The sequence below is a fragment of the Callithrix jacchus genome, chromosome 5 (genome assembly GCF_049354715.1).
Source record: "Callithrix jacchus isolate 240 chromosome 5, calJac240_pri, whole genome shotgun sequence".
Taxonomy (NCBI): Eukaryota; Metazoa; Chordata; class Mammalia; order Primates; family Cebidae; genus Callithrix; species Callithrix jacchus.
In genome coordinates, this window is record NC_133506.1 from 96378689 (window position 1) to 96402806 (window position 24118).

At 37.4% G+C, this 24118-nt stretch overlaps 1 protein-coding gene across 2 annotated transcripts in view; it reads left to right on the plus strand.

The window, feature by feature from the left end:
* Nucleotides 1-23956, plus strand: part of APPBP2 (amyloid beta precursor protein binding protein 2) — a 74644-nt gene extending 50688 nt beyond the window's left edge. For both annotated transcript variants that reach the window (XM_078373718.1, XM_002748188.5), the window contains 9 exons: nt 137-305; nt 2588-2677; nt 4284-4351; nt 4430-4535; nt 5246-5370; nt 9579-9664; nt 11461-11651; nt 16056-16221; nt 19178-23956. In XM_078373718.1, coding sequence (XP_078229844.1) covers nt 137-305; nt 2588-2677; nt 4284-4351; nt 4430-4535; nt 5246-5370; nt 9579-9664; nt 11461-11651; nt 16056-16221; nt 19178-19431 — 1255 coding nt within the window. In that variant the 3' untranslated portion in view covers nt 19432-23956. The remainder of the gene's footprint in view (nt 1-136; nt 306-2587; nt 2678-4283; nt 4352-4429; nt 4536-5245; nt 5371-9578; nt 9665-11460; nt 11652-16055; nt 16222-19177) is intronic.
* The last annotated feature ends 162 nt before the right edge of the window (nt 23957-24118 follow it).

Sequence of the window (24118 nt, forward strand, 5' to 3'; positions counted from 1 at the left end):
CAATTTGGGCCACACACTTATTTTCAGATGCTGCCTTGTAATTACATTTAATTACCTTAAGTCATTTAGGTGATTGGTAAGAGGTCCACCAAGCTGGAAATATCAAAAACAGAGCAATGTTATTTGTGTTTTATAGATTGCTTCATGTGCGAAATGGAAACTGCAAATATCATTTGGGTGAAGAAACATTTAAATTAGCTCAGACATATATGGATAAACTATCAAAACATGGCCAGCAAGCAAATAAAGCTGCACTCTATGGAGAACTGTGTGCACTCCTGTTTGCAAAAAGTCACTATGATGAGGTAAGTGTTTTAAGGTACATTTCATTGTGACCAATAAGTACTTATAAAACAGAGGGCAAATCAAATAGTCTTCTCCTATTTTTCTTACGGATCTCATTTTTACGTATTAGGTTTAAGGCAGTACACATTTGTAATGGAAAATTTAAATCGGACAAGCCGGGCACTGTGGCTCCTACCAGTAATCCCAGGAGTTTGGGGCCAGCTTGGGCAAGTGAGACCCTGCCTCTACAAAAAATTAGCCGGGTGTGTAGCACATGCCTGTGATGGTCATCCTACATGGGAGGCTGAGGCAGGAGGATCCCTTGAGCCCAGTAGGTTGAGGCTGTAGTGAACCCTGTTTATACCACTGTACTTAAGCTTGGGTGACCAAGTGAGGCTCTGTCTCCAATAAAAGAAAAGTGAAATCAGACAAAAGGATTATTTGTGAGATGAATTTGAAATATATAAATATATAATTTAGAGCCCTTTTTTTTGTTGTTTTTCTTTTAATTTAACCAAAAGTATCTGCCTAAATTGTTTGGATGGTCTTCTTGTTGTAGTTTTGGAGACAGGGTCTTGCTTTGTCTCCCCGGCTGGAGTGTAGTGGCACAATCTCGGCTCACCACAATCTGCTCCAGAGCTCAGGCGATTCTCGCAGCTCAGCCTCCCAAGTAGCTGAGACTACAGGCACACATCACCACACCTGCCTACTTTTTCTGTCTTCTTTGGTAGAGACAGGTTTTCACCATGTTGCCTGTGCTGAACTCAAACTCCTGGGCTCAAGTAATCCACCTTCCTCAGTTTCCTAGAGTGCTGGGATTACAGGCTTGAGCCACCATGCCCAACCTGACTGTTATTTTCTTTCTGCATTTGGATTTAGGGGTTTATACAATGCCTTATTCATGTATTTGCAACTCTCAGCACGTTCATAAGGAATGTAGAAGTCTTGGATAATTTTTGACAGTTTAATCTTTTAGTGATAAATAAGCTTTTCACTGTTATTTACAAAAAAGTACACAAATCTTAAGGACATAGTTTGATGAATTAGCACCACGTTCTTGTGTTAGTCAGGATAGGCTAGGCTATGCAGAGTTTGTATCAACCCCAGAATAGCTTGGAACAATGACAGTTTCTTTCCAGCTCATAATATATTCCTGTCTTCAGATGGCTATGGCTGTTCTTAACATTATATCTGTACTTTGATCAAGACCCAGTATGGTTCTTGGGTCTATGTGGAACATACCTATCTAGAACATTACCAGCCTGGGCACGGGGACAGAAACTTCATGGAGAAGTACTGCTGGCTCTTGGACTTTTCTTCCAGAAAAGGCACATTTCACTTCTCATATTTTAATTGCCGAAAGAAATCATATGGCCACACTTGTCTTTGTTTGTTTGTTTGTTTGAGATAGCATCTACTCCATCAAGGCTGGAGTGCAGTGGCATGATCATGGCTCACCACAGCCTCCACCTTGGCCCCACCAAGTAGCTGGAACTACAGGTGCACATCACTACACCCAGCTAAATTTTTAAATTTTTGATAGAGACAAAGTCTCACTATGTGATAACCCACACTGGTTTCTTAACTCCTGAGCTGAAGCAGTCCTCCCACTTCAGTCTCCACACCCAGCCTAAGATAATTTATTTTGCCTTTTTTATTTCTTCCACTAAGCACCAGGAGAGGAAGGACATTTTTTGTTTTGTTTCCCACTTCGTACCTAGATACTAGCCTATTGCCTGCCACTTAACCTCTCTATACCTCAGTTTCCCATAATAGTACATATCTTATAGGACTGTTGTTGTCAGGTAAATGTGTTAATGCACATAAAATACTTTGGACAGTAGCTGGGACAAAGTAAGCACTCAACTAAACAGACAATTCAGATGTAAAATAATAAATGTTATAGTAGGAGGATGAAAAGTGTAGAAAAACTTGTCTAGGGCTGAAACCTGCAAGACAGTTGAGTTTTAAGGGGTTGGAGGAAGGGGGAAGGTATTTTAAGGCAGAGGTAACAGTATGTGCAAAGGCTTCTGGTCAAGAGAGAACATGCCTCTCATTTCCTGAAAAATTGTCAAGTATCCACAAGTCTGATTCAGACAAGCTACAGATATTAAGAGTAAAAATAATAACAGGTTTATACTTTGAAGAAAGTTTAGCCTCAGAAAAATTAAACTGTAAATTTTGTGTGTATTCTTATTTAAGTACTTGAAAGCTTGTAGAAGAATTTTGCAGTCATTTTGTTAAATATTGTCAATTTGATTTACCACAGTTGTGTCTCTTCTATAAATTATGGTTTTTTTAGGCATACAAATGGTGCATTGAGGCAATGAAAGAAATTACAGCAGGCTTACCAGTGAAAGTTGTGGTGGATGTTTTAAGACAAGCTTCTAAGGTAAACGTAATGTTAAAATTATTCAATGAATTATAGGATTTATCAGGCTTCAAGTTTCTTTTAATTAACCTATTATTTAACATTTTAGTTATTTTACACTCCATACGCATAGGTCTGTTTTATAAGCTTCTGTGCTCATTTTTAGAAATCTGGTTTCTGACTAAAACTATCACACATAGATTTTTAGCTAATTTTTCTCTAAGAAAACCAGTGAAATAATACATTTTGATAATTGTTTTAGCATACTAAAGTACTGATCAAAGTAGTATTTGGGTGCTATTCTGGCTTGAGTTTAGTTTTGTTTTTCTTAAATATTTATAGCAACCTGAATTCCTTAGGCCAAAATACTGTGAACTTTGGTCACTTTTCTGCTAAAGGAGAGCCTGGTATTAAATCTCTTTGTCATAGGATTGCAGTCTCACCCAAGGCAGCTTGCTGTAAGACTGCAATCCTATGACAAAGAGATTGACTTGCTAGGTAATCCTTACTTTATTTTTCTCTATTTTTCTTATTCTGTAAATAAATGCATTAAATCTTTTAAATTTTTATTTTATTTTAAATAGAGACAGGATCTCACTATGTTGCCAGGCTGGTCTCAAGTGATCCTCCCACTCAAGCCTCCAAAAGTGCTAGGATTACTGTTGTGAGCCACCACACTTGGCCTGCATTAACTCTTTGAGGAAATTTAGTAGTATTTTAAAACTACTGCTTTGGTGCAGTGAGGCCCTAAATCATTAATGCGCTTTTCAGATACATTCTTCTACCCAGAAGATTCTCAGATTTTAATATTTCATTTTGATTGATTTTACTTATGGAAATTCAACTAGAAGATTCCAAAATTATGGATCTGGGAGGGTCTAAGATTTCTGTGAAATTTATTAAGTCAGTCATTTTTAGAGTAAGTGAACAGCATAAATATTCAAGTTACCAGAGCTAGAACAGGGATATTCTTATTTTTTAATTAATTGAAATAATCGAATATTCATTTAATATCAAGACAGCATAATATTTATGCAAGATATATTTCTATATGCAAATTGCATTTAGAGTTTTAAAAAATGACTAGCTATACTCATGGTTCAAAATATTTTAAGAAATAATTGGGAGCTGCGCACGATGGCACATGCCTGTAGCCAGGCGTTCAGGTCCAGCCTGGCAGCATAAAACCTTACCTCTTAAGAAACGAAATAATAGGAAAACTTGAAATTCTATGCATTTAAAAATTATGAAATGAAAATGACAAAAGATTGTTGAAAGCCACTCCAGGACTTAGAAAATAATGTGGTAAATTCTGCCCCCATTGTTTTATTTTAATAATAGGGAAAGATGGGAATATACCAGCTTTGTAAGGTAACTTTGTTATGACAGATTTGTACCAGGAGTGACTGTCAAAATTTTAAACATTATAATTTTCCCAGCTTATATACAGATCTGTTTATAATAGAATTTTTAAGTACTTGGAAGGAAAGAAATTACAAATAGAATCTTTGTATTTATGTTTGGAGGGTTTTTTCTTATTAATTATTATAGCCAGAATATATAAACTCTAGTTATTTTAGCATACTAATGAACTGTGAGAGTTAACAGTTTTTCACTTTATCTTTAGGCTTGTGTAGTAAAACGTGAATTTAAGAAGGCAGAACAGTTAATTAAACATGCAGTGTATTTGGCACGGTAGGTGATTATTATTAAAAATATCCTTTTAAATTGTCTGTATACTTTGTATCCTAATAATTTTATTTCTTTCTATAGGGATCATTTTGGATCCAAACATCCAAAATATTCTGATACACTGCTAGATTATGGGTTCTACTTACTCAATGTAGATAATATTTGTCAGTCTGTTGCAATTTATCAGGTATGTTAATGGTTATTCTTTTTTTCTTTCAACCCATATTGACTTGCTGACTTGTATTTGTTTGTGGTATATCAATCACCCTCTAAAAATGATTCTTTGACACCAACCCCACCCACCAATATAGGCTGCATCATTATTTTATTAAGTATTACCTAGAAGACATAGACGTTAATGCTTTGGAATTAAAGAGAATCATTCAGGAAAGGAAGTGTTGGGTTGCAAGCTCATATTTGGGAGTAGTTTTCCATTTTTTATTTACTCATGTAATGGATTGTCTTTGTTGTTGATTTAGCAAATGTCATTAAAGCTGCCTTCGTAATAACAGGGATGGCTGATAATAATTATATTAGGCCTTTCTTACTCAATCTCAGTAAATGATATATTATGCCATTGCTCTGGACAAGGCATACTTGATTTTAAGCTTCACTTTTGAAGAAGGACATAAAGAAAAACATTCCCTTATGTCTTGAGAATCGAGACATAGGGAATGATTATTATTATTAAACCATTGCATTTTAAGTCAAACTCTACTCTGTCTTCAAAAATTCAGGTGACTTTCATGTTCTGAGATTTAAATACAGCAGGACTTCTTTGCCTTCAAAATTTTATGGTGTTAGGTATATAGAATATATATTTAAATTACTAGGATGTTTAATTTGACTAGGTGCTATTTTCTACAGTATTGACAAATATTTTTATGATTCTTTCAGGCAGCCCTTGACATTCGACAGTCAGTGTTTGGTGGCAAAAATATCCATGTAGCAACAGCTCATGAAGATTTGGCTTACTCTTCATATGTCCACCAGTATAGCTCTGGGAAATTTGACAATGCACTGTAAGTTCCACATTCCTTTTCTCTGAAGGGGGAAATACTGTTTTTGTTTTGTTTTTTTCCCATTAGGGAACTATTATGATATCAATAATAGTACTTGATGTACTTTATAGGTTGAATTTGTCTTCCTGGAACTTGAACAGAATGCCTAAAATGTTCTTGAAGTCATTTAAAATCATACCATTTGTCACGTGCAGAACTGTGGGAGGCTTAGGTGGAAAGATTACTTGAGCCCAAGGATTCGAGATGCTGTCTACTCAGAAAATTTTAAAAATTAGCTGGACGTGGCCAGGTGTGGTGGCTCATGCATGTAATCCCAGCCCTTTGGGAGGCTGAGGCGGGCAGATCACCTGAGGTTGGGAGTTCGAGATCAGCCTGACCAACATGGAGAAACCTCATTTCTACTAAAAATATAAAATTAGCCAGGCATGGTAGCACATGCCTGTAATCCCAGCTACTCAGGAGGCAGGAGAATTGCTTGAACCCAGGAGGCAGAGGTTGTGGTGAGCCAAGATCGTACCATTGCACTCCAGCCTGGGCAACAAGAGCAAAATTCTGTCTCAAAAAAAAAAAAAAAAAGAAAAATAGCTGGATGTTTTTGGTGCATGCCTGTGGTCCCAGCTGCTCTGGAGGCTGAGGCAGGAGAATTGCTTGAGCTCAAGAGGTCAAGGATGCAGTGAGCCATTATCGCACCACTGCATTCCAGCCTGGGCAACAGAGTGAGACCCTATCTCCAAAACTAAATAAATAAAATCATAATTTATAGGTTATCAATTTAACCTTTACATGATTTAATATTGAGACTTGTATATTTTCATGGAGAATATGACTTACCTTTTGAGTATTTCCTTCAATAATTTTTGAGTAATACAGTAGCAAACTAATAACCTAAAGACTTCCTGATCAGAACACATAGAAATACTGAATAAAATATAACAGTCATCTTTTTAAATGTATAACTGAGCTTGCAAGAGTGAGGGGGAAATCTCTTAAGGGCCAATAATGGACAGTAAAATTCAAAGGGTTAAGCATGGCCTGTGGTATAACTGCATTGGGATGGTGGGAAAGTTTAGAGATTTCTGTAACCTTGGTTTAAGAAACAGCCTATAGGAGGCTGGGAGTTAGAACTGAAATCCTCACAAGCAAAGTCAAGACTACAACCCCAGGGAAAGGACAGGTGGATGTCTATCTAATTAAAGCTCACAGGGAAAGTTGGCTATCTGAGCTTGGGGTCACAGTTGATCCCAAAAAGAAGCCTCACAAAACTTATAATTCTATACCTATACCACTCTTGAGTTTAGGGATAATGCATTCTAATCTCCAAACAGAAAAATACTAAAAAGCACTTTGGGGCTGTTGGTTCTTCTGGAATTCCTTGTGAGAGAAAATGCAAAGCTTGGATATACTTATCTGTCAACTCAAACTATACAGACATTTAATAGACAAAGCTTAACCTAAAATGAACTCACCATTAAAAATCACAAAACATGGCTGGGTGCAGTAACTTACACCTGTGATCCCAGCACTTTGGGAGGCTGAGGCGGGCAGATCATGAGGTCAGGATATCAAGACCATCCTGGCTAGCACAGTGAAACCCCATCTCTACTAAAAATACGAAAAATTAGCCAGGCATGGTGGCACAGGCCTGTAGTCTCAGATACTTGGTAGGCTGAGGCAGGAGAATCGCTTGAACCCAGGAGATGGAGGTTACAGTGAGCCAAGATTGCGCTACTACACTGCAGCTTAGACGATGCAGAGAGACTCCGTTTCAGAAAAAAAAAAATTACAAAACATGAGTAAATAATCTCTAAGTCAGCAAATGAACAGGATTAGAATCCTGAAAACTTCAGTTAACAGAACTTCTTTTTGGTTCATGCTATAAAGTATGTGTTCTTTATGTAATTAAAGATACAAAATAGGTTGGTGAACTAGGCCTGCAAATAAATTAAAGTTTTAAGTTTTACCGGAACGTAGCCATGCTCATTCATTCATGTGTTTTCTATAGCTTCTTTCACATTACAGCAGCAGAGTTCAATAGTTGCATCAGAGAATGTATGGCTGACACAGCCTAAAATATTTACTGTCTGGCCCTCTACAGAAAAAGTTTGCTGACCCTAACATAAAAGAAAGAATCAAGAATATTTTGGAGGACAGTAAAGAAAATGGGCGTTTTTTTGTTTTGTTTTGTTTTTTTGAGACATAGTCTCACTCTGTTGCCCAGGCTAGAGTGCAGTGGTGTGAGGGCTCACTGCAACCTCCACCTCCCAGGTTCAAGCAATTCTTCTGTCTCAGCCACTTACATAGCTGGAATTACAGGCATGCACCACCATGCCTGGCTAATTTTTGTGTTTTTAGTAGAGACAGGCTTTTACCATGTTGGCCAGACTGGTCTCAATCTTCTGACCTCAAGTGATCTGCCCACTTAGGCCTCCTAAAGTGCTGAGACTGCAGATGTGAGCCACCACATCTGTCTGGAAAAGAGCAGATTTTAAAATAAAACAACTGATACATGCTACAACATGGATGAAACTTGAAAACACTGTGCTCAGTGAGTCACAGAGGATCACATATTATATGATTTCATTTATGTGATATGTCCAGAATAGGCAAATTCGTAGAGACAGAAAATAAATTGATGTTATCTAGTCTGGGGAGTTGGAGGGAAATGGAGAGTGACTGCTAATGGGCATAGGTTTCTTTATGGGATGATGAAAATGTAAAATTGATTTTTGTGATTGGCGTACTATGTGAATACACTTAAAAACCATTGAATTGTACACGTTAAATGGGTGAATTGTATGGTATGCTAATTATATCTTGAGCTGTTATAAAAATAGAACAAATGGCTAGAAATGGAAATAGTCATTGACACTGAAACTCAGCAGACAGGCCAGGCATGGTGGCCCACGCCTGTACTCCCAGCACTTTAAGAGGCCAAGGTGCATGGATCACTTGAGCCCAGAAGTTTGAGACCAGCCTGAGCCACATAGCAGATCCCCATCTTTACAAAAAAATCCAAAATGTTAGTTGGGCATGGCAGTGTACTCCTGTACTCAGTCTGGGAGGCTGAGGTGGGAGAATCACCAGAGCCCAGGAGTTTGAGGCTGCTGTGAGCCATGATTGCACCATTGCACCACTGTACTCTAGCCTGGAGGACAGAGTGGGATCCTGTCACCAAAAAAAAAAAAAAAAAAAAACAACCCTCAGCAGACAAGTTAAACAGCAGATTAGTTACAACAAAAGAGAAAATAAATTGGAAGACAGATTTGAGAAAACTAGTGGTTACCTGGAAGATGGGAGCGAGGAGGCCTGGAGTTGTCTGAAAGGAGCTGACACTAAAACAGAGAAATAGCTTACCTTCTATTTGGTGATATGGGCCATAAACAACCAAACTTGTCGGACAATAATACATGTTGTAAAGAAGAGTAAAGTAGGGTAAGATTTGAGAGAGCGCTGGTATTTTTTTTTTTCAAGACAGTCTCTGTCACCCAGGCTGGCGTGCAATGGCGTAGTCTCAGCTCATTGTGACTTCTGCCTCCTGGGTTCGAGCAATTCTCCTGCCTCAGCCTCCCAAGTAGCTGGGATTACAGGTATGCGCTACCACACCTGGCTAATTTTTGTATTTTTTTTAGTAGAGATGAGGTTTCACCATGTTGGCCAGGCTGGTCTCAAACTCCTGACCTCAAGTAATTCACCCACCTCAGCCTCCCAAAGTGCTGGAATTACAGGCATGCATCACTGCACCCAGCCAATGGTAAATTGTTTTAGGGCCTTTTATATGGTCTTTTCTGGAAAGACCTATTCAGTAAGGAGCAAGCCGTGAGAATGTTCAGAGAGGAAAAGCCAGGGTGAGAACATGCTCCACATGTTCAGGAAACTGCTAGGCCTGTGTGGCTGAAGGGGACAGAGAGGATTGCTATGAGAATGCAAGGAGACGAGGTCAGGGAAGTAGCAGGCTGAAAGATCATGTAGAGTCTTGTAGGCTGTAATATGGACTTCCTCTTTCATTCTGAGGGAAATGGGAGTCTCTGTTGGGTATTAAAAGTTCAGTCTACAACAGATTGGAAATTTAAAACAAAAAGCTGGACCTTTTCCACAGATAGTTTTAGAAGTACTTTCTATCAATATTATATTACAGACTGTGATTTTTAAAATTCCTAAATCATTTGTAACTAAAAAGAAATGCCAGATTATATTTATCTGTATTACAGATTTCATGCAGAAAGAGCTATTGGTATCATTACCCACATCCTACCTGAAGATCATCTTCTTTTGGCTTCTTCAAAGAGGGTGAAAGGTATCTTTTGCAATGTAGTCTCAGATATTTTTAAGTAGATGATACATAGTATAAAATAGGGGTATTTGTTTATTTTCTTAGAGGGTTGGAGGATTTTCTCACAGGATTGACTGTGTCTACATATTACTAAATAGCCATTTTACCACAAGTGTACTTAAGGATTTCCAGTAGTTCATAATGAAAGACTGTTTGAATCTCTCATAAAATGTTAATAGGCTGGGCATGGTGGCTTATGCCTGTAATCCCAGCACTTTGTGGGAGGCCAAGGCACATGGATCATCACCTGAGGGTCAGAAGTTTGAGACCAGCCTGGCCAGCATGGTGAAACCCTGTCTCTACTTAAAATATAAAAATTAGCTGGACATGGTGGCGGGCACCTGTAATCCCAGCTACTGGGGAGGCTGAGGTAGGAGAATTGTTTGAACCCAGGAGGCAGAAGTTGCAGTGAGCAGAGATCATGCCACTGCACTCCAGCCTAGGCTACAGAACACGAGACTCTGTCTCTTTTCTCTCTCCCTTTTGTAATTTAATCATTCATGCATTAATTTTTTTTTGAGGATTGCATGAAAGAATAACACAAATGTTTTCACACATGGATAGAAGATGGGTTTCATAGCTTTAGCCTTGTAGTGCAGGATTCTTATCCTGAGCTTCATAGCATGTTACCCTGAGTGTTGCGAGGCTCTTGCCAAATACCCCTATCTTCCATTTCTTATTTTAACTTTCCTTCTGATTACCACCAAGGCTTTCTCAGGTAATGCATTTATTTTGCTAACATAATTGGGTCACCTATGTGGTAATTCGGTGCATGTGGGATATATTCTACCTTAATTCTGGAACTGAGTTTTTTCTCTCTTTAGGTTTGCATGTTTTAAGTTAACACAAGTAATGCATGATTAGTGTCAGAAGTTTAAAAATTAGATAGAAAAGAAAAAAAAATTACCTTAAAATCCCACCAATCCTCAATCAACATTTTGGTGAATATTATTTTAGACTTCTCTTACTTCAAATAAGATAACTAAATGAATGATTTTTTTTTTTAGTTTTATAATTGATTGTTTTACTTAATATATTACAAACATGTTTTCATGTCTCTACATATGTCCTTTTTTCTAAGTATTTAACCTTACCATTATTATTTGACCCTTATGATTGTTTTTAACCTTTTCTTTTTTAAAAATGCTACAGTGAAATAAATCTCTTTTTCTTACCTTTGTGTACATAGACAGTTTTCCAAGAATTCAAATTATCTGGTAAAAGAATATGTATATTCTTAAGACTTTAGATGGAGTTTGAAAGTCTTGCATGCAACTTTGAAATTGAAATGTCTTTTTACCTGATGTGGTTGGTCAGATGAGTAGGAGGAAACCAGTTGTTTTAGCTGTGTTTGGTTAAAGATTGTGTTTTATAAAGTGTGGTTTCAAAAATGTTCAAAGTGCTAAGGTACTCCCTGACAGTTTCATAACTTTTAAAAACTTGCTTTATCCTTGCATTTAATTTAAAAAACAAATTCACATCAGCAAAGTATAGCAGTCTATTAAAATAGAAGCTAATTCTGCAAAATAGTTTATACCATTGTTTTTCTTAAATTTGAATTTATTATACTGTGCAAAATAGAATGACTGCCAAAAAGTGTATTTTTTTGTGAAAGTGGAATTCTTTCATCTTGACCAGTTCCAAACCATAATCACATATAAATATCTTCAGTAAACATTTATATTACTTAAGTTTAGATGTTCTGATTAGCTTTGGTAGATGGGTTTGAAGTACACTAATTTATTGCCTTCTTTATTTAGCACTTATTTTAGAGGAGATTGCAATTGACTGTCATAATAAGGAAACTGAACAGAGGCTACTTCAAGAAGCTCATGATTTGCACCTGTCTTCACTCCAGCTAGCTAAAAAAGCTTTTGGGGAATTTAACGTACAGACTGCAAAGCACTATGGAAACCTTGGAAGACTTTATCAGTCAATGCGAAAATTTAAGGTAGAAACATGTTTTACTATGTTTTTCTCTCTCTTAATCTTAAGTAATGAAGTAGAATCTTTAATAATAAATCTTAAGTAAGCTCAAATAAATTATATACTAACCTTTTTCCACAAATAAATTGAGAAAATAGCCAATATAAAACAACAGAGGCCAAGCACAGTGGCTCATTCCTATAATTCTGGCACTTTGGGAGGCTGAGATGGGAGGGTCCCTTAAGACCAGGAGTTTCAGACCAGCCTGGGCAACATAGGGAGACCCTGTCTCTACAAAAATTAGCTAGGTGTGGTGGCACTTGCCTGTCTTTCTAGCTACTTGGAAGGCTAAGGCAGGAGGACAGCTTGAGCCCAAGAGGTTGAGACTGCAGTGTCTATGATTACACCACTGCACTCTGGTCTAGGTGACAAAGTGAGACCCTATCTCTAAAACAAACAAAAAATAGTCAAAAAATAAGTATCAGGACCATGGGCCAGGCACAGTGGCTCATGCCTGTAATTCCAGCATTTTGGGAGGCCAGAGTAGGAGAAGCACCTGAAACCAGGAGTTCAAGACTAGCCTGGTCAATATAGGGAAATTCTGTCTCTACAAAAAACAAAAAATTAGCCAGACATGGTGGCTTACACCTGTAATCCCAGCTTCTCCAGAGGCTGAGGCAAGAGAATGACTTGAGCCCAAGAGGTTGAGGCTGCAGTGAGCTATGATCACACCACTGCACTCCAGCCTAGGTGACAGAGTGAGAGCCTGTTTCAAAAAAAAAAAAAATCAAGACCATGAACAATTAGGAAACATGTCAAACCAAAAGGATTAATATATGAGGCCAGGCGCAGTGGCTTAGATCTGTAATCCCAGCACTTTGGGAGGCCGAGGCGGGCGGATCACTTGAGGTCAGAAGTTCAAGACTAGCCTGGCCAACATGGAGAACTCCATCTCTACTAAAAATACAAAAATGAGCCAGGTATGGTGGCATGCGCCTGTCGTCCCAGCTACTCGGGAGGCTGAGACAGGAGAATTGCTTGAACTTGGGAAGTGGAGATTATAGTGGAGATTATCTGCACTCCCAACTTGGGTGACAGAGTGAGACTTCGTCTCAAAAACAAAACAAAAAAGTATATATACAAAAGTAGTGCTTGAGATAAGAAAAAAAAATTTAAATAAAAAAGACAAATGATTGCTATACTTCAAACATAGTTCTTAGTATATAATTATTGATATGTAATTCTTAGTATATACTACATACATATAGCTCTCAGCAGAATGCCTGGCATATAGTAGGTATGCAAGAAATGTCAGATATTGCAACAAGTATTATTAATCATAGCAATAAATATGACTAACTTCAATGTCTTTTAGAATTTTGAGTTATAAATTCCTTTTTTTTTTTTTGCAGGGGGAGGAAGGCAGAAAGGAAGGGAATAAGGACGGTAGGGAGGAAGGAAGGGATGAAGGAAGGAAGGAAGGGAGGGAGGGAGGGAGGGAGGGAAGGGAAGAAAGGAAATCAAGCAATGAAAGAGACATTGCCGACCTGGATCTAGAGGTTTACAAGTTGATTTCTTTTTTTTTGAGAGAAGGAAAGAAAAAAAAAATAAGTAAAGGGGAGGAAGAGAAAAAGGGAGAGTAAATGGAAATATTGCTTTATTTTGAAAAAAATTGGGTATTAATAATGGCCAATCAATGTTTCATTTAAACTAATGGGTAGGTGTGATGTGGTATTGACAAGAATGTATATTTTGTGCATTTGAAGTGGAGAGCTCTATAAATATTTATTAAGTTTACTTGTTCTGGATCTGAGTTCGAGTCCTTGATATCCTTATTAATTTTCTGTCTCATTGAATCTAAGTCTCCTATCTGGGTGTTAGGATCGTTAGCTCTTGTTGTTGCATTGATCCTTTTACCACTATATCTTTGTTGCTTTAAAATCTATTTTATCCGATACAAGAATTGCAACGCCTGCTTTTTATTTATTTATTATTTATTTTTGCTCTCCATTTGGTTGGTAAATCTTTCTCCATCCCTTTGTTTTGAGTCTTTGTGTATCCTTGCATGTGAAACAGGTCTGGATGTAACATGCCGTTGGGTTTTGGCTGTGTCTTTTGATTGGGAATTCAATCAATTTAAATTTAGGATTGCTGCCATTTGATGTTGACTGGCTGTTTTATCCATTTGTTGGTGTAAATTCTTCTTTATGTTGGTGCTCTTTACTTTTTGGTGTATTTTTAGAAAGGCTAATACTGGTTGTTTCTTTCTGTGTGTAATGCTTCTTTCAGAAGCTCTTGTAAAGCAGGCCTGGTGGTAATAAAATCTCTGAGTTCTTGCTTGTTCATAAAAGATTTTATTTTTCCTTCAGTTGTGAAGCTTAGTTTGGCTGGATATGAAATTCTGGGCTGAAGGTTCTGTTCTTTGAGGATGTTGAATATTGGCCCCCATTCTCTTCTGGCCTGTAGAGTTTCTGCCGAGAGATCTGCTGTAAGTCTGATAGGCTTGCCTTTGTGGGTAATCTGACCGTTCTCTCTGGCTGCCCTTAGTATTTTCTCCTTCGTTTCAACCCTGGTGAATCTAACGATTATGTGCCTTGGGGTTGCTCTTCTTGAGGAATATCTTTGTGGTGTTCTCTGTATTACCTGGGGTTGAATGTTGACCTGCTTTGCTAGTTTAGGAAAATTTTCCTGAATAATATCCTGAAGGGTATTTTCCAGCTTGGATTCATTCTCTCCGTCGCATTCAGGTACACCTATCAAACGTAAATTTGGTCTTTTCACATAGTCCCACATTTCTTGGAGACTTTGCTCATTCCTTTTTATCCTTTTTTCTCTAATCTTTTCTTCACGTTTTATTTCATTAAGTTGGACTTTGACATCTGATATCCCTTCTTCTGCTTGAACAATTCGAGTGTTTAAGCCTGTGCATACTTCTCGGAGTTCCTGTATTGTATTCTTCAGTTCCATTAATTCACTCATACTCCTCTCTAAGTTGTCTATTCTCAATAGGATTTCATCAAACCTTTTTTCAAAGTTCCTAGTTTCTTTACGTTGGGCTACAACATGCTCTTTTAACTCACCGAAGTTTGTTATTATCCATTCCTGGAAGAGTGATTCTGTCATCAGGAGGCGCTCGTTCTCCATCAAGCCTTGTTCCATTGTTGATGTGGAACTGTGATCATCTTTAGAGGGAGAGGCGTTCTGACTTTGAGTATTCTCAGCCTTTTTACGCTGGTTTCTTCTCGTGATTGTAAATTTATCCTCCTGTCGTCTTTGAAATTACCAACTTTCAGATTAGGTCTCTTGAGTGGACGTCCAGGTTGTTAGTTCCCAGGGCCAGAGCAGCGGCGTTAAAACTGATGGTGCTTTTCGCCCAGGATTCTCCTGTCGGGCTTCCTTCTTGTTTCCGTAGTAGGCGACTCTGCCTTCCCGGGGCTCCAAACCTCGGTCAGAAGGGGAACCGGTCCTGTTTACTCTGCGCCGAGCGCTGCCGCGTCGAGGTGCCGGCGGAACCGCTGCGCCGACCACGAGAGTCGCGCTGGCGACTCGTGTGTTTTCACCACTGTTGCCCAGGCTGTACAGTACAGTGGTGTGATCACGGCTCACTGCAGCCTCAACCTCCCTGGGCTCAGGTGATCCTTTCACCTCAGCCTACCAAGTTGCTGGGAGTACAGGCACACACCACCACGCTGGCTAATTTTTGTTGTTTGTAGAGACAGGGTCTTGCCCTGTTGTGTAGACTGATCTCAAACTCCTGGGCTCAAGCAATCTCCCTGCCTCGACCTCCCAAACTGTTGGGATTACAGGCATGAGCCACTGCATCCAGCCTATACGTTCTTAATATTATTAATTTCGAGATTACAGCAAGGAATGAGTGAGAGGTCTGCCTTACCTGAAAAGCAGACCTTTTATATCCCTCGATTCGCTTGAGTTTAGTTTGTTGAGGGAAATGAAAATTGTCAAAATTCCAAAAAATGAAATGAAGAATATGCCCATGTAAATTAACATATTATGTTATAGAGCTTGTAAAGAAGGTCCAACTAAAATTTGGACTGTTAACTGTGTTACCCAAAGTAAGTTAAGTTTTATTTTAGAATATTTTGTTAATTTCTTCTAACAGTTTCTTATAATTAATTTTGCAAATTTCTTCTTTGTTAATTTTTTTAACAATTTTTTATTACCAGGGTAAGTTTTCACTCGTTACTTTTGGCATAGGATAATATTGCTGTCATCAGTTTATCTGCAGTTTCCAAAAATCTGTAATGCTTCCCATAGGCAATTTTCGGAATAACATAGTATGTTCTCTGATTTGATTACCTCAGGGCATTCATAAGATGTCTTTGGCATTTAGATCAGTCTTGCTCATTGAGTAAGGAACTGTTACGATGAGAAAAAGTATAATGATTGATTCGGCATAATTGTTTTTCAGGAAGCTGAAGAAATGCACATCAAAGCAATTCAGATTAAAGAACAACTTCTTGGTCAAGAAGATTATGAAGTAGCCCTTTCAGTGGGACATCTGGCTTCTTTATATAATTATGACATGAATCAGTATGAAAATGCTGAGAAACTTTATTTGCGATCTATAGCAATTGGTATGTTACATTTAAATTTTCTTTAGTCAGTTGATTATAGGTCAACATGTCAGCATGCCTTATATTTTGTATAAGGAAAATGTTATTAAAGTCTTAAATGGGGCTGGGTGCAGTGGCTCATACCTGCAATTCCAGCACTTTGGGGCCAGGGTTGGTGGATCGCTTGAGGTCGGGAGTTCGAGACCAGCCTGGCTAGTATGGTGAAACCCCATCTCTACTAAAAAATACAAAAAAAAAAATTAGCCAAGCATAAGTCCCAGCTACTCAGGAAGCTGAGGCAGAAGGAGAATCACTTGAACATGGGAGGTGGAGGCTGCTGTGAGCTGAGATTGCGCCACTGCAGTCCAGCCTGGGCGACAGAACAAGACATCTCAGAAAGATAAATAAAATAAATAGTAAAATATAAAATAAAATAGACTTAAATGGGATAAGTTGCTAAGGATATTCAGGAACCACCCAAAAATCATCTGGAACATTTTGCTAAAGGTGCTTTTTTTGATATTGAAGTCAGTAGTAAGAGGTGTGACAGTAGAGTGTCATGTGTAGGCAAAAGTAGTTATTTTAAACTGTTTGTGCAATTACTGCCCACTCATTCCTCCCCTACCTTCTTCTAACTTTAACATCATGGATCAGGTTTACCAGTTTTTGAACTTGATTAAGTTATACAATGTATATTTTTATGTGTCTGGCTTATTGGTGAACATTAATGGTGAAATCTGTGATGTTGCATATCACTGCCATATGTTTGATTAGGATGTCATTATCCATTCCACTGTTTTGTTTTTTTCTTTTTTAAATGTTTTTATTTTTTTGAAACCATTAGATCTGAGACCATTCCACTGTTAATAAACATTTGGAACATTTGGATTTCCATTTCAGGACTACTACAAAATCAAAATAAGAAGCCATGGCCATCATCTTAATGAAGTTCCTGTTAAAACTCTTAGCCATTTTTTATATTGATTTGTCTTGTAATTTTATTGACTTACAGAAGTTCTTTATATGATGTGAATCTGACAGACCCTTCGTTGGTCACATGCACTGCAGATATCTTCTCTTATTCTATTGCTTGTTTCTTAATGGAGCCTTTTATAAAACAAAAGTTCTTAATTTTTATTTTTTTGAGACAGGATCTTATTCTGTACAGATCAGGGCTCACTGCAGCCTCAACCTCCTGGGCTCAAGTGATCCTCCTGCCTCAGCTCCCTAAGTAGCTGGGACTACAGACGTGTGCCAGCACACCTGGCTAATTTTTTTTTTTTAATTTCAGTATGACAAGATCTCATAATGTTGGCCCAGGATGATCTCAAGTTCCTGAGCTCAAGTGATTCTCCTACCTCAGCCTCCCACAGTAACGGGATTGCAGGCAAACAGGCAGGAGCCACTGCGCCTGGCCAGTTCTTAATGTAATCAGATGCATCAATATTTTCTTTTGTGAATAGTACTTTTTGTATTCTATTTAAGAAATCTTTTCAGCTGGGGGCAGTGGCTCAAGCGTGATTATGCCTGTAATCATTTATCCATATACATGTGGGTTCCCTATTATCCATAATATATTGACTGACTTGCTCATTCCTCAAGTGCACGTAGTTTCAGAATTGCTAACCCATACCACTATGAAAGGCAAACCAATAGCGTTCAATATTTCTTTACAGTTTTCCTTTTTCTTTAGTCTGAAGGTAGTGTATGTTCAGAATACAGTGTTCAAAAGTTAGTTGGGGTTATTTACACCCCCTTCCTTCAATGTGGTTATCTTGTTTTTTCTTCTTTCTTTCTTTTTTTGAGACACAATCTCACTCGGTTGCCAGGCTGGAGTGCTGTGGCGTGATCTCAGCTCACTGCAACCTCTGCCTCCTGGGTTCAGGCGAGTCCCCTGCCTCAGCCTTCTGAGAAGCTGGGACTACGGCTAATTTTTTTTTTTTTTTCCTCTCTCTCCCTCCCTCTCCTTTTTTTTTTTTTTTTTTTTTTTTTTTTGTAGCTTAGTAGAGACAAGGTTTCACCATGTTGGCCAGGATGGTTTCAAACTCCTGACCTTGTGATCTGCCCGCCTCGGCCTCCCAAAGTGCTGGGATTACAGGCGTGAGCCACCACACCCGGTCAGTTATGTTATTCTTTTGCAACACAATTAGGCTTACTTATCATGTTAAGTTTTTGCCCGCATCCATCTTTATTTTGTTAATTTTTTTGAGTATGTGAAATATTAATTTTCTGTAATCAGAACTGTACAGATAGATATGCCCAGAGACATGTAATTTTCTCTGATTTCTTCTACCCAGTTCCCACCCACTCACTGTGGATAACCAGTCTCATTAGTTTCTGGTTTATTGTTTTTGTGTATCTTTTTGTACAATGAGCAAATAAACATTTTCTTATTTTCCCTGTCGTACACAAAAGATAGCATACTATAGATACTCTTTGGTATTTTACTTTTTTAAATCTGAACAAAATATATACCATCAGTCGCTTCATAACACTTTATAGAGAGCCCAGAGTTTCCCCCTCAGTTTGCAGCTACATAGTATGCCATTGAGTGAAGATACCCAGTTGATTAAACTGGTTCTGTATGTTTTCATTTGTTTCTGTTAATTTGTAATTACAAATACTGTTGCAGTGAATAGCTTTGGGCATGTGTATTTTTCTATTGTTGGATATGCTGCCATTCTTCTTTGAGATCGCTTTAAAACAGTTCCTTCAAACCATAATTTTTTATAATTCTGTTCAAATCTGGCCATCTTCTTTAGACAAGAGAAAAATTTTTTTAAAGTCTTTGTGATAGCTCATAGGTGGGACTGATTTGGGGGATGCTGATACGAGAATTATATGTATTCTTTTTAGGAGAATAAACCTAAGCCACCCTGTTTAAAGAATTGAACTTGTGTTCTTGTTATAGAAATTGCTTGTTATCTTATTATTTGTGCTATTTTTTTTTTTCTTTTTCTTTTTTTGCTACTTTCAGGGAAGAAACTTTTTGGTGAAGGCTACAGTGGACTAGAATATGATTATCGAGGTCTTATTAAACTTTACAACTCCATTGGAAATTATGAAAAAGTGTTTGAATATCACAATGTTCTGTCTAACTGGAACCGGTTGCGAGATCGGCAGTATTCAGTGACAGATGCACTTGAAGATGTCAACACCAGCCCCCAGTCCACTGAAGAAGTGGTGCAGTCCTTCCTGATTTCTCAGAATATTGAGGGACCGAGCTGCTGAGGGAGGACCTCAGTTAACCAATTACCTTTTCCCAGATTCCAGGGAATTCATACTGTGAAATCAAAACCATGTTGTTTTGGGGGGCTGGAATTTGCATTGAAACACTGGTCCAGTCCATTGAAGACCCTATTTTGGGTGATCCCTATCTTGCAGAGTGTCTGTAGGAATAAGCGTGTATTCAGTTACATTCAGCATGTACCGCATGTGTAAGTAGTCTGGCCCACATTTTCAACCTAGTAGAACAAACAATAGGAAATCTTTTTTGTTTTTAAAAAATTCATTTTGCAGAAAGCCTGAAAGAATAAAACATACCCCTAAATAAAACTATTTAAGAGTTTAAAAGAGTTGCATTCTTATTATGTAAGGATGATTTTTAACAACTTTTTAATATGTAATTCTTCCATGTGGAGGTATTCAATACTGTAGTGTAAAGGAATTTTATGGGGAAAATCTTTATATGCAGTATAGAAAAGTTAACACAAGTACTAATAAAAGAGGGACATCCCAAATTATGTTTGGCTATCTTGCCCGGAGAAGTGGATAAAACCACTCTGTATTACGAGGAAAGGACTGTCAGATTTATCTGAACTGGACCAGTGTTGATCTGTAAATAGAAAATCTGATAGACCAGTATTACTGACTTTCTTTTTTTTTTTTTTTTTTGGTACAACAGTGCAAGATGCTCTGATGGTATTTACTAACAGGACCAGGAGGATCTAAAAAGGACCAGCCTAATGTAGAAGGTGATTATTTGGACCAGAGGCTTTAGATTATTGTTTTAGACCCTATGTATACTTTTATCGGAATGATTTTATTTAGATGTATGATGAAAAAGGATAATGCAAAAATTATATTCATGTAATAGATACCAATTAGGGAAGTTTGGCAATTTCAGTGACGTATTTTTAGTCAAGGTACACAGATGGCAGTGCCATAAGCAAGTCTATTAAATATCGGCTGCAGCCATCCCCCTCATTTTAAATGGTGCCCTAATAATCAATGCAGTTAACAAGTGTATTGGCTGTGAGTCATGAAATAGCTCATGTTCAGATGGAAATGTTAGGTTACTGTATGGTTTATGGAGATTAATGAAAATGAATGCCCAAAAATAAGTCTTAGAAAATCTTCTGTTTTTATGGTAAATAGTAATACAACTAGGTCATTTCATTTGAAATCTAGGAGTCAAATGGAAAGATCCCCTAATAATACAACGATTTCACTAACTTGACTCTCTGTTTATTGGGTTTTGATTTGATTTTTTTAAAGCCAGTCAAGTTATTTAATAATGAGGTAATAAATTTAAGAATTTGTGACATGTAGTAATTCAAGAAACAAAAAGGTGTTTTGCTGTTACCTCAATTCTTACTGTAGTAGCCTAACTAATGCTTCTATAGTTAAGAATCTGGGTTCCCCCCCTATTTTCAGGGGTTCATGACTTGGCTGTTAAAGATGTTGCTCCTAGCTAATGTTTGGAGTAGTCTGTGGGTGAATGGATGTGTGTTGAATTTTAGTTTTCTTTTAACATGCATGTTGGGTGAGAGGGGAAAAAATCTAAACTGTCTGCCACATTGATCTTGAGTACAGAAAAATTAATTGTAGGTTTCAAATTTTATTAATATTTTAAGCACTTTTTTGAACTTCCCAACCTTGTTTGAAGCTGTTATTTGCAGTCCTATTAGTTATAAGCCAGTGCATTTAAGTCCCTAGGAGGGAATTGGTTGGGGGATGTGAAAGAGTTGAAGCATGCCCACACCCTAAGATGATAACTGGGTGATTTAGAAACCTGGGTTTATTCCTCAAATTGAATTATTTTCTTTTTAAAATTTGGAAAGAGTAGATTGACATACTTGCAGTTTATGAAGCTGCCCCCACCCCTCACCCCTCAGTTAATTGCAGTCTAATGCCAAGAGGCACTTCTTTATTAATTACCAAATAGTCTTTGTGACCAGGGACTAACGTTTTTAAGTTACTCAGCTCTATCCTCATGGGCCTATGTATTTAATACCTCCAAAGATCTTTTCAGGATAGGCTTTGTATGCTTTTATTGGTAATTTAGAATCCAGTGGTATGTTTGTGGTATAGGAATGTCATGGTAAATTGTTTTTTAATAAATATTTTGAAACATGTTTCCATATGAAGTTTTTTTTTTTTTCAATCTGTATTTTTTGGTTTTGTGCACATACAGCATTTTCTGGGATAAAAATAAACAAATGACTTACAGCCTCATTGTCCCTAACTCAGTTTGAACTCAGCTTAGCTCACACTCAGTGATAAAACAACATGGTGTTTAAAAGTTAGAAGCGTAGGATCACAGGGTGATAATGTCAATTGGCAGCCAGTTTTGTTTTTCTGAAACATCGTTATTGGCAGTTTCTTCTTATCACCACTGCTTTAATGTATATATATATATATATATATATATATATATATATTATTTTTTTGTAAATCCACATACTTTAATGCATACACTCTAGCTTAAGAAAACATTTTCACTTTTGGTTAGGGATCTGACTTAATACACTATTATTTCTGGTTCTAATGAAGAGTAATACCTTATAACTTTAAGATTCATCCTTTTAGTAGGGATGTTTAGGACAAGTTAGACGTGTGCGGCTATGATTTGTTGGTTTTTAAAAAAAAAAATCTCGAAGAAAGGAATAAAATTTATCTTACAATAAGTTACCTTGCACAAACTTTTTACATATGGTGAAGTGTGTAAGGAAGCCCTGGCCAACTTAAAGGTTTTTCTGGAGGTTCAGCAAAGTCATGTTAAATGAGGGCCTTTGATCTCATCCTCCTCTGACTCTTCTCTTCTACCCAGTCTTTTCCTAAGGTTTGGTGCTACTCAAGTTGGGTGCATTAGGGATCTCTGTCTGCACTCGCATGTGTCGCTCAGGTCGCCATTCATGCCTGCATTCCATTTATTAGAGCTAATTGGGATTTTTAGAGCATAATCTAATTTAGAGTCCTTAAAGCTGACTTTGCCAGAGGGATTGAGACCCTTATTACCATCAAATCTCTGTCTCTGCTTGGTTAAAAATTGATTCACTATTGCTTTATAGTAACCCATGCCCAGGTATTTTTTTATTTGTGAAAAGAAAGGATTTGAGAAAGACCTTGGGTCCTAGTCTGTTAGGAAGAGTTTATAATTTTGTGAAAATTAAGTACAGAGGCTGCAATCTTAGAAATAATGAGGGTGCCATCTGGCTGCTCCCTAATAGTGCACACCAAAAAACTGCAGTAAACACATGCCGAAACATGATTGAAACCTTTGGCCAAAGCTTTATACATAGAAATAATGATTTGCTCATAACAGGTATCGTTAACTGCCATTTTTTATGTTTTTCCTAAAACATAAAAACACAAATTTCTGTAGCCTTGCTGCTTCCTTTTTATTTTTTTGAGTGGCAAAGTTACTGCTGGAAAAACACTAATTTATAAGTACAAATTTTTCTTAGAGTTTTATGTTTGCTTTAAAAGTGAACGTGTATTTCACCTCTTGGCTATGGAGGATCTTCGTTGCCAGGAAATTCTTTTTTTTTTTTTTTTTTAAACAGAGTTTCACTCTTGTTGCCCAGGCTGGAGTGCAATGGCACTGTCTTGGCTCACTGCAGCCTCCACCTCCCCGGTTCAAGCAATTCTCCTGTCTCAGCCTCCTGAGTTACTGGTATTACAGGCACCTGCCACCACGCCCAGCTAGGAAATTCTTTTCTTGTTTTTAAATATGACATTTGGATTAATCTCCAGCTTCAACACTAGTTCTTTTGTCCATAAATCTCAGGAATGTTTTAGGCAGAAAACTGGTTTTACCCTGTTGATAATCAGAAGGAGTGTGCTTTAGGATTTATTGCATAATACTATTCTTTAATTGCAGTCCTAGGTATCTATAGCATGAGTGGCCTTAGTGAGTTTGTTGAAGTGCACATGTTTTTCAAGAGTAAAATTTAAGATTAAAAATATATGCTATATATAGATATCTAGAAAACTTGGTTTGTGGTGCACAGTTAAGTGTTGGATCACTAAATAACCATTGCAGGTACCATTTGTGTAACATTACTCATTTCTGTATATTCCTTTTATGGGAAGATATGTTGCCATGGTAACTAAAACTTTTCAGTTTAGTTCTACTTTTACGATGTGAATGAATGCTACATTTTACTAAATATTACCAGGTCAGTACTATTTTTATACTTTATTAAGCAACAGGGGATTTCAGTTTAATAGACTCAAAAAGTTCTTAATGGAACAGTTAAAAGCAAAACACTAACAATCTAACATGAAAATCCCCACTAGTAGTGCCACAATAATTTCTATAGAAATATCTAAGGTCATTAAATAGATTTTTGAAGACAATTCTTCATTATGTCAGGATGACCTTTCATATCATTCTCACCAACTTGTAGTGCCCACCATTATTTGTAACTATTAAACCATACTAAGTATGTTTGTAACCAGCATTGTGATATATTCTGTACTTGTATTGCTAAAAATGAATTATTGACCTAATAAATATAGAGTTCCTGCATTCATAGTGTATCTGTTTCCAATTTGGTTTTGATTGCTTTTTGTTGGGATTAAGCTTTGCAGACTGTTTTTATTAGAGAACAGTGTGAGAGAAACTGTTGGAACTATAACAAAGTGCCCTTGTTCAAGAAAATTAAGATGTGTGGCAGAGGAGGCACATGGT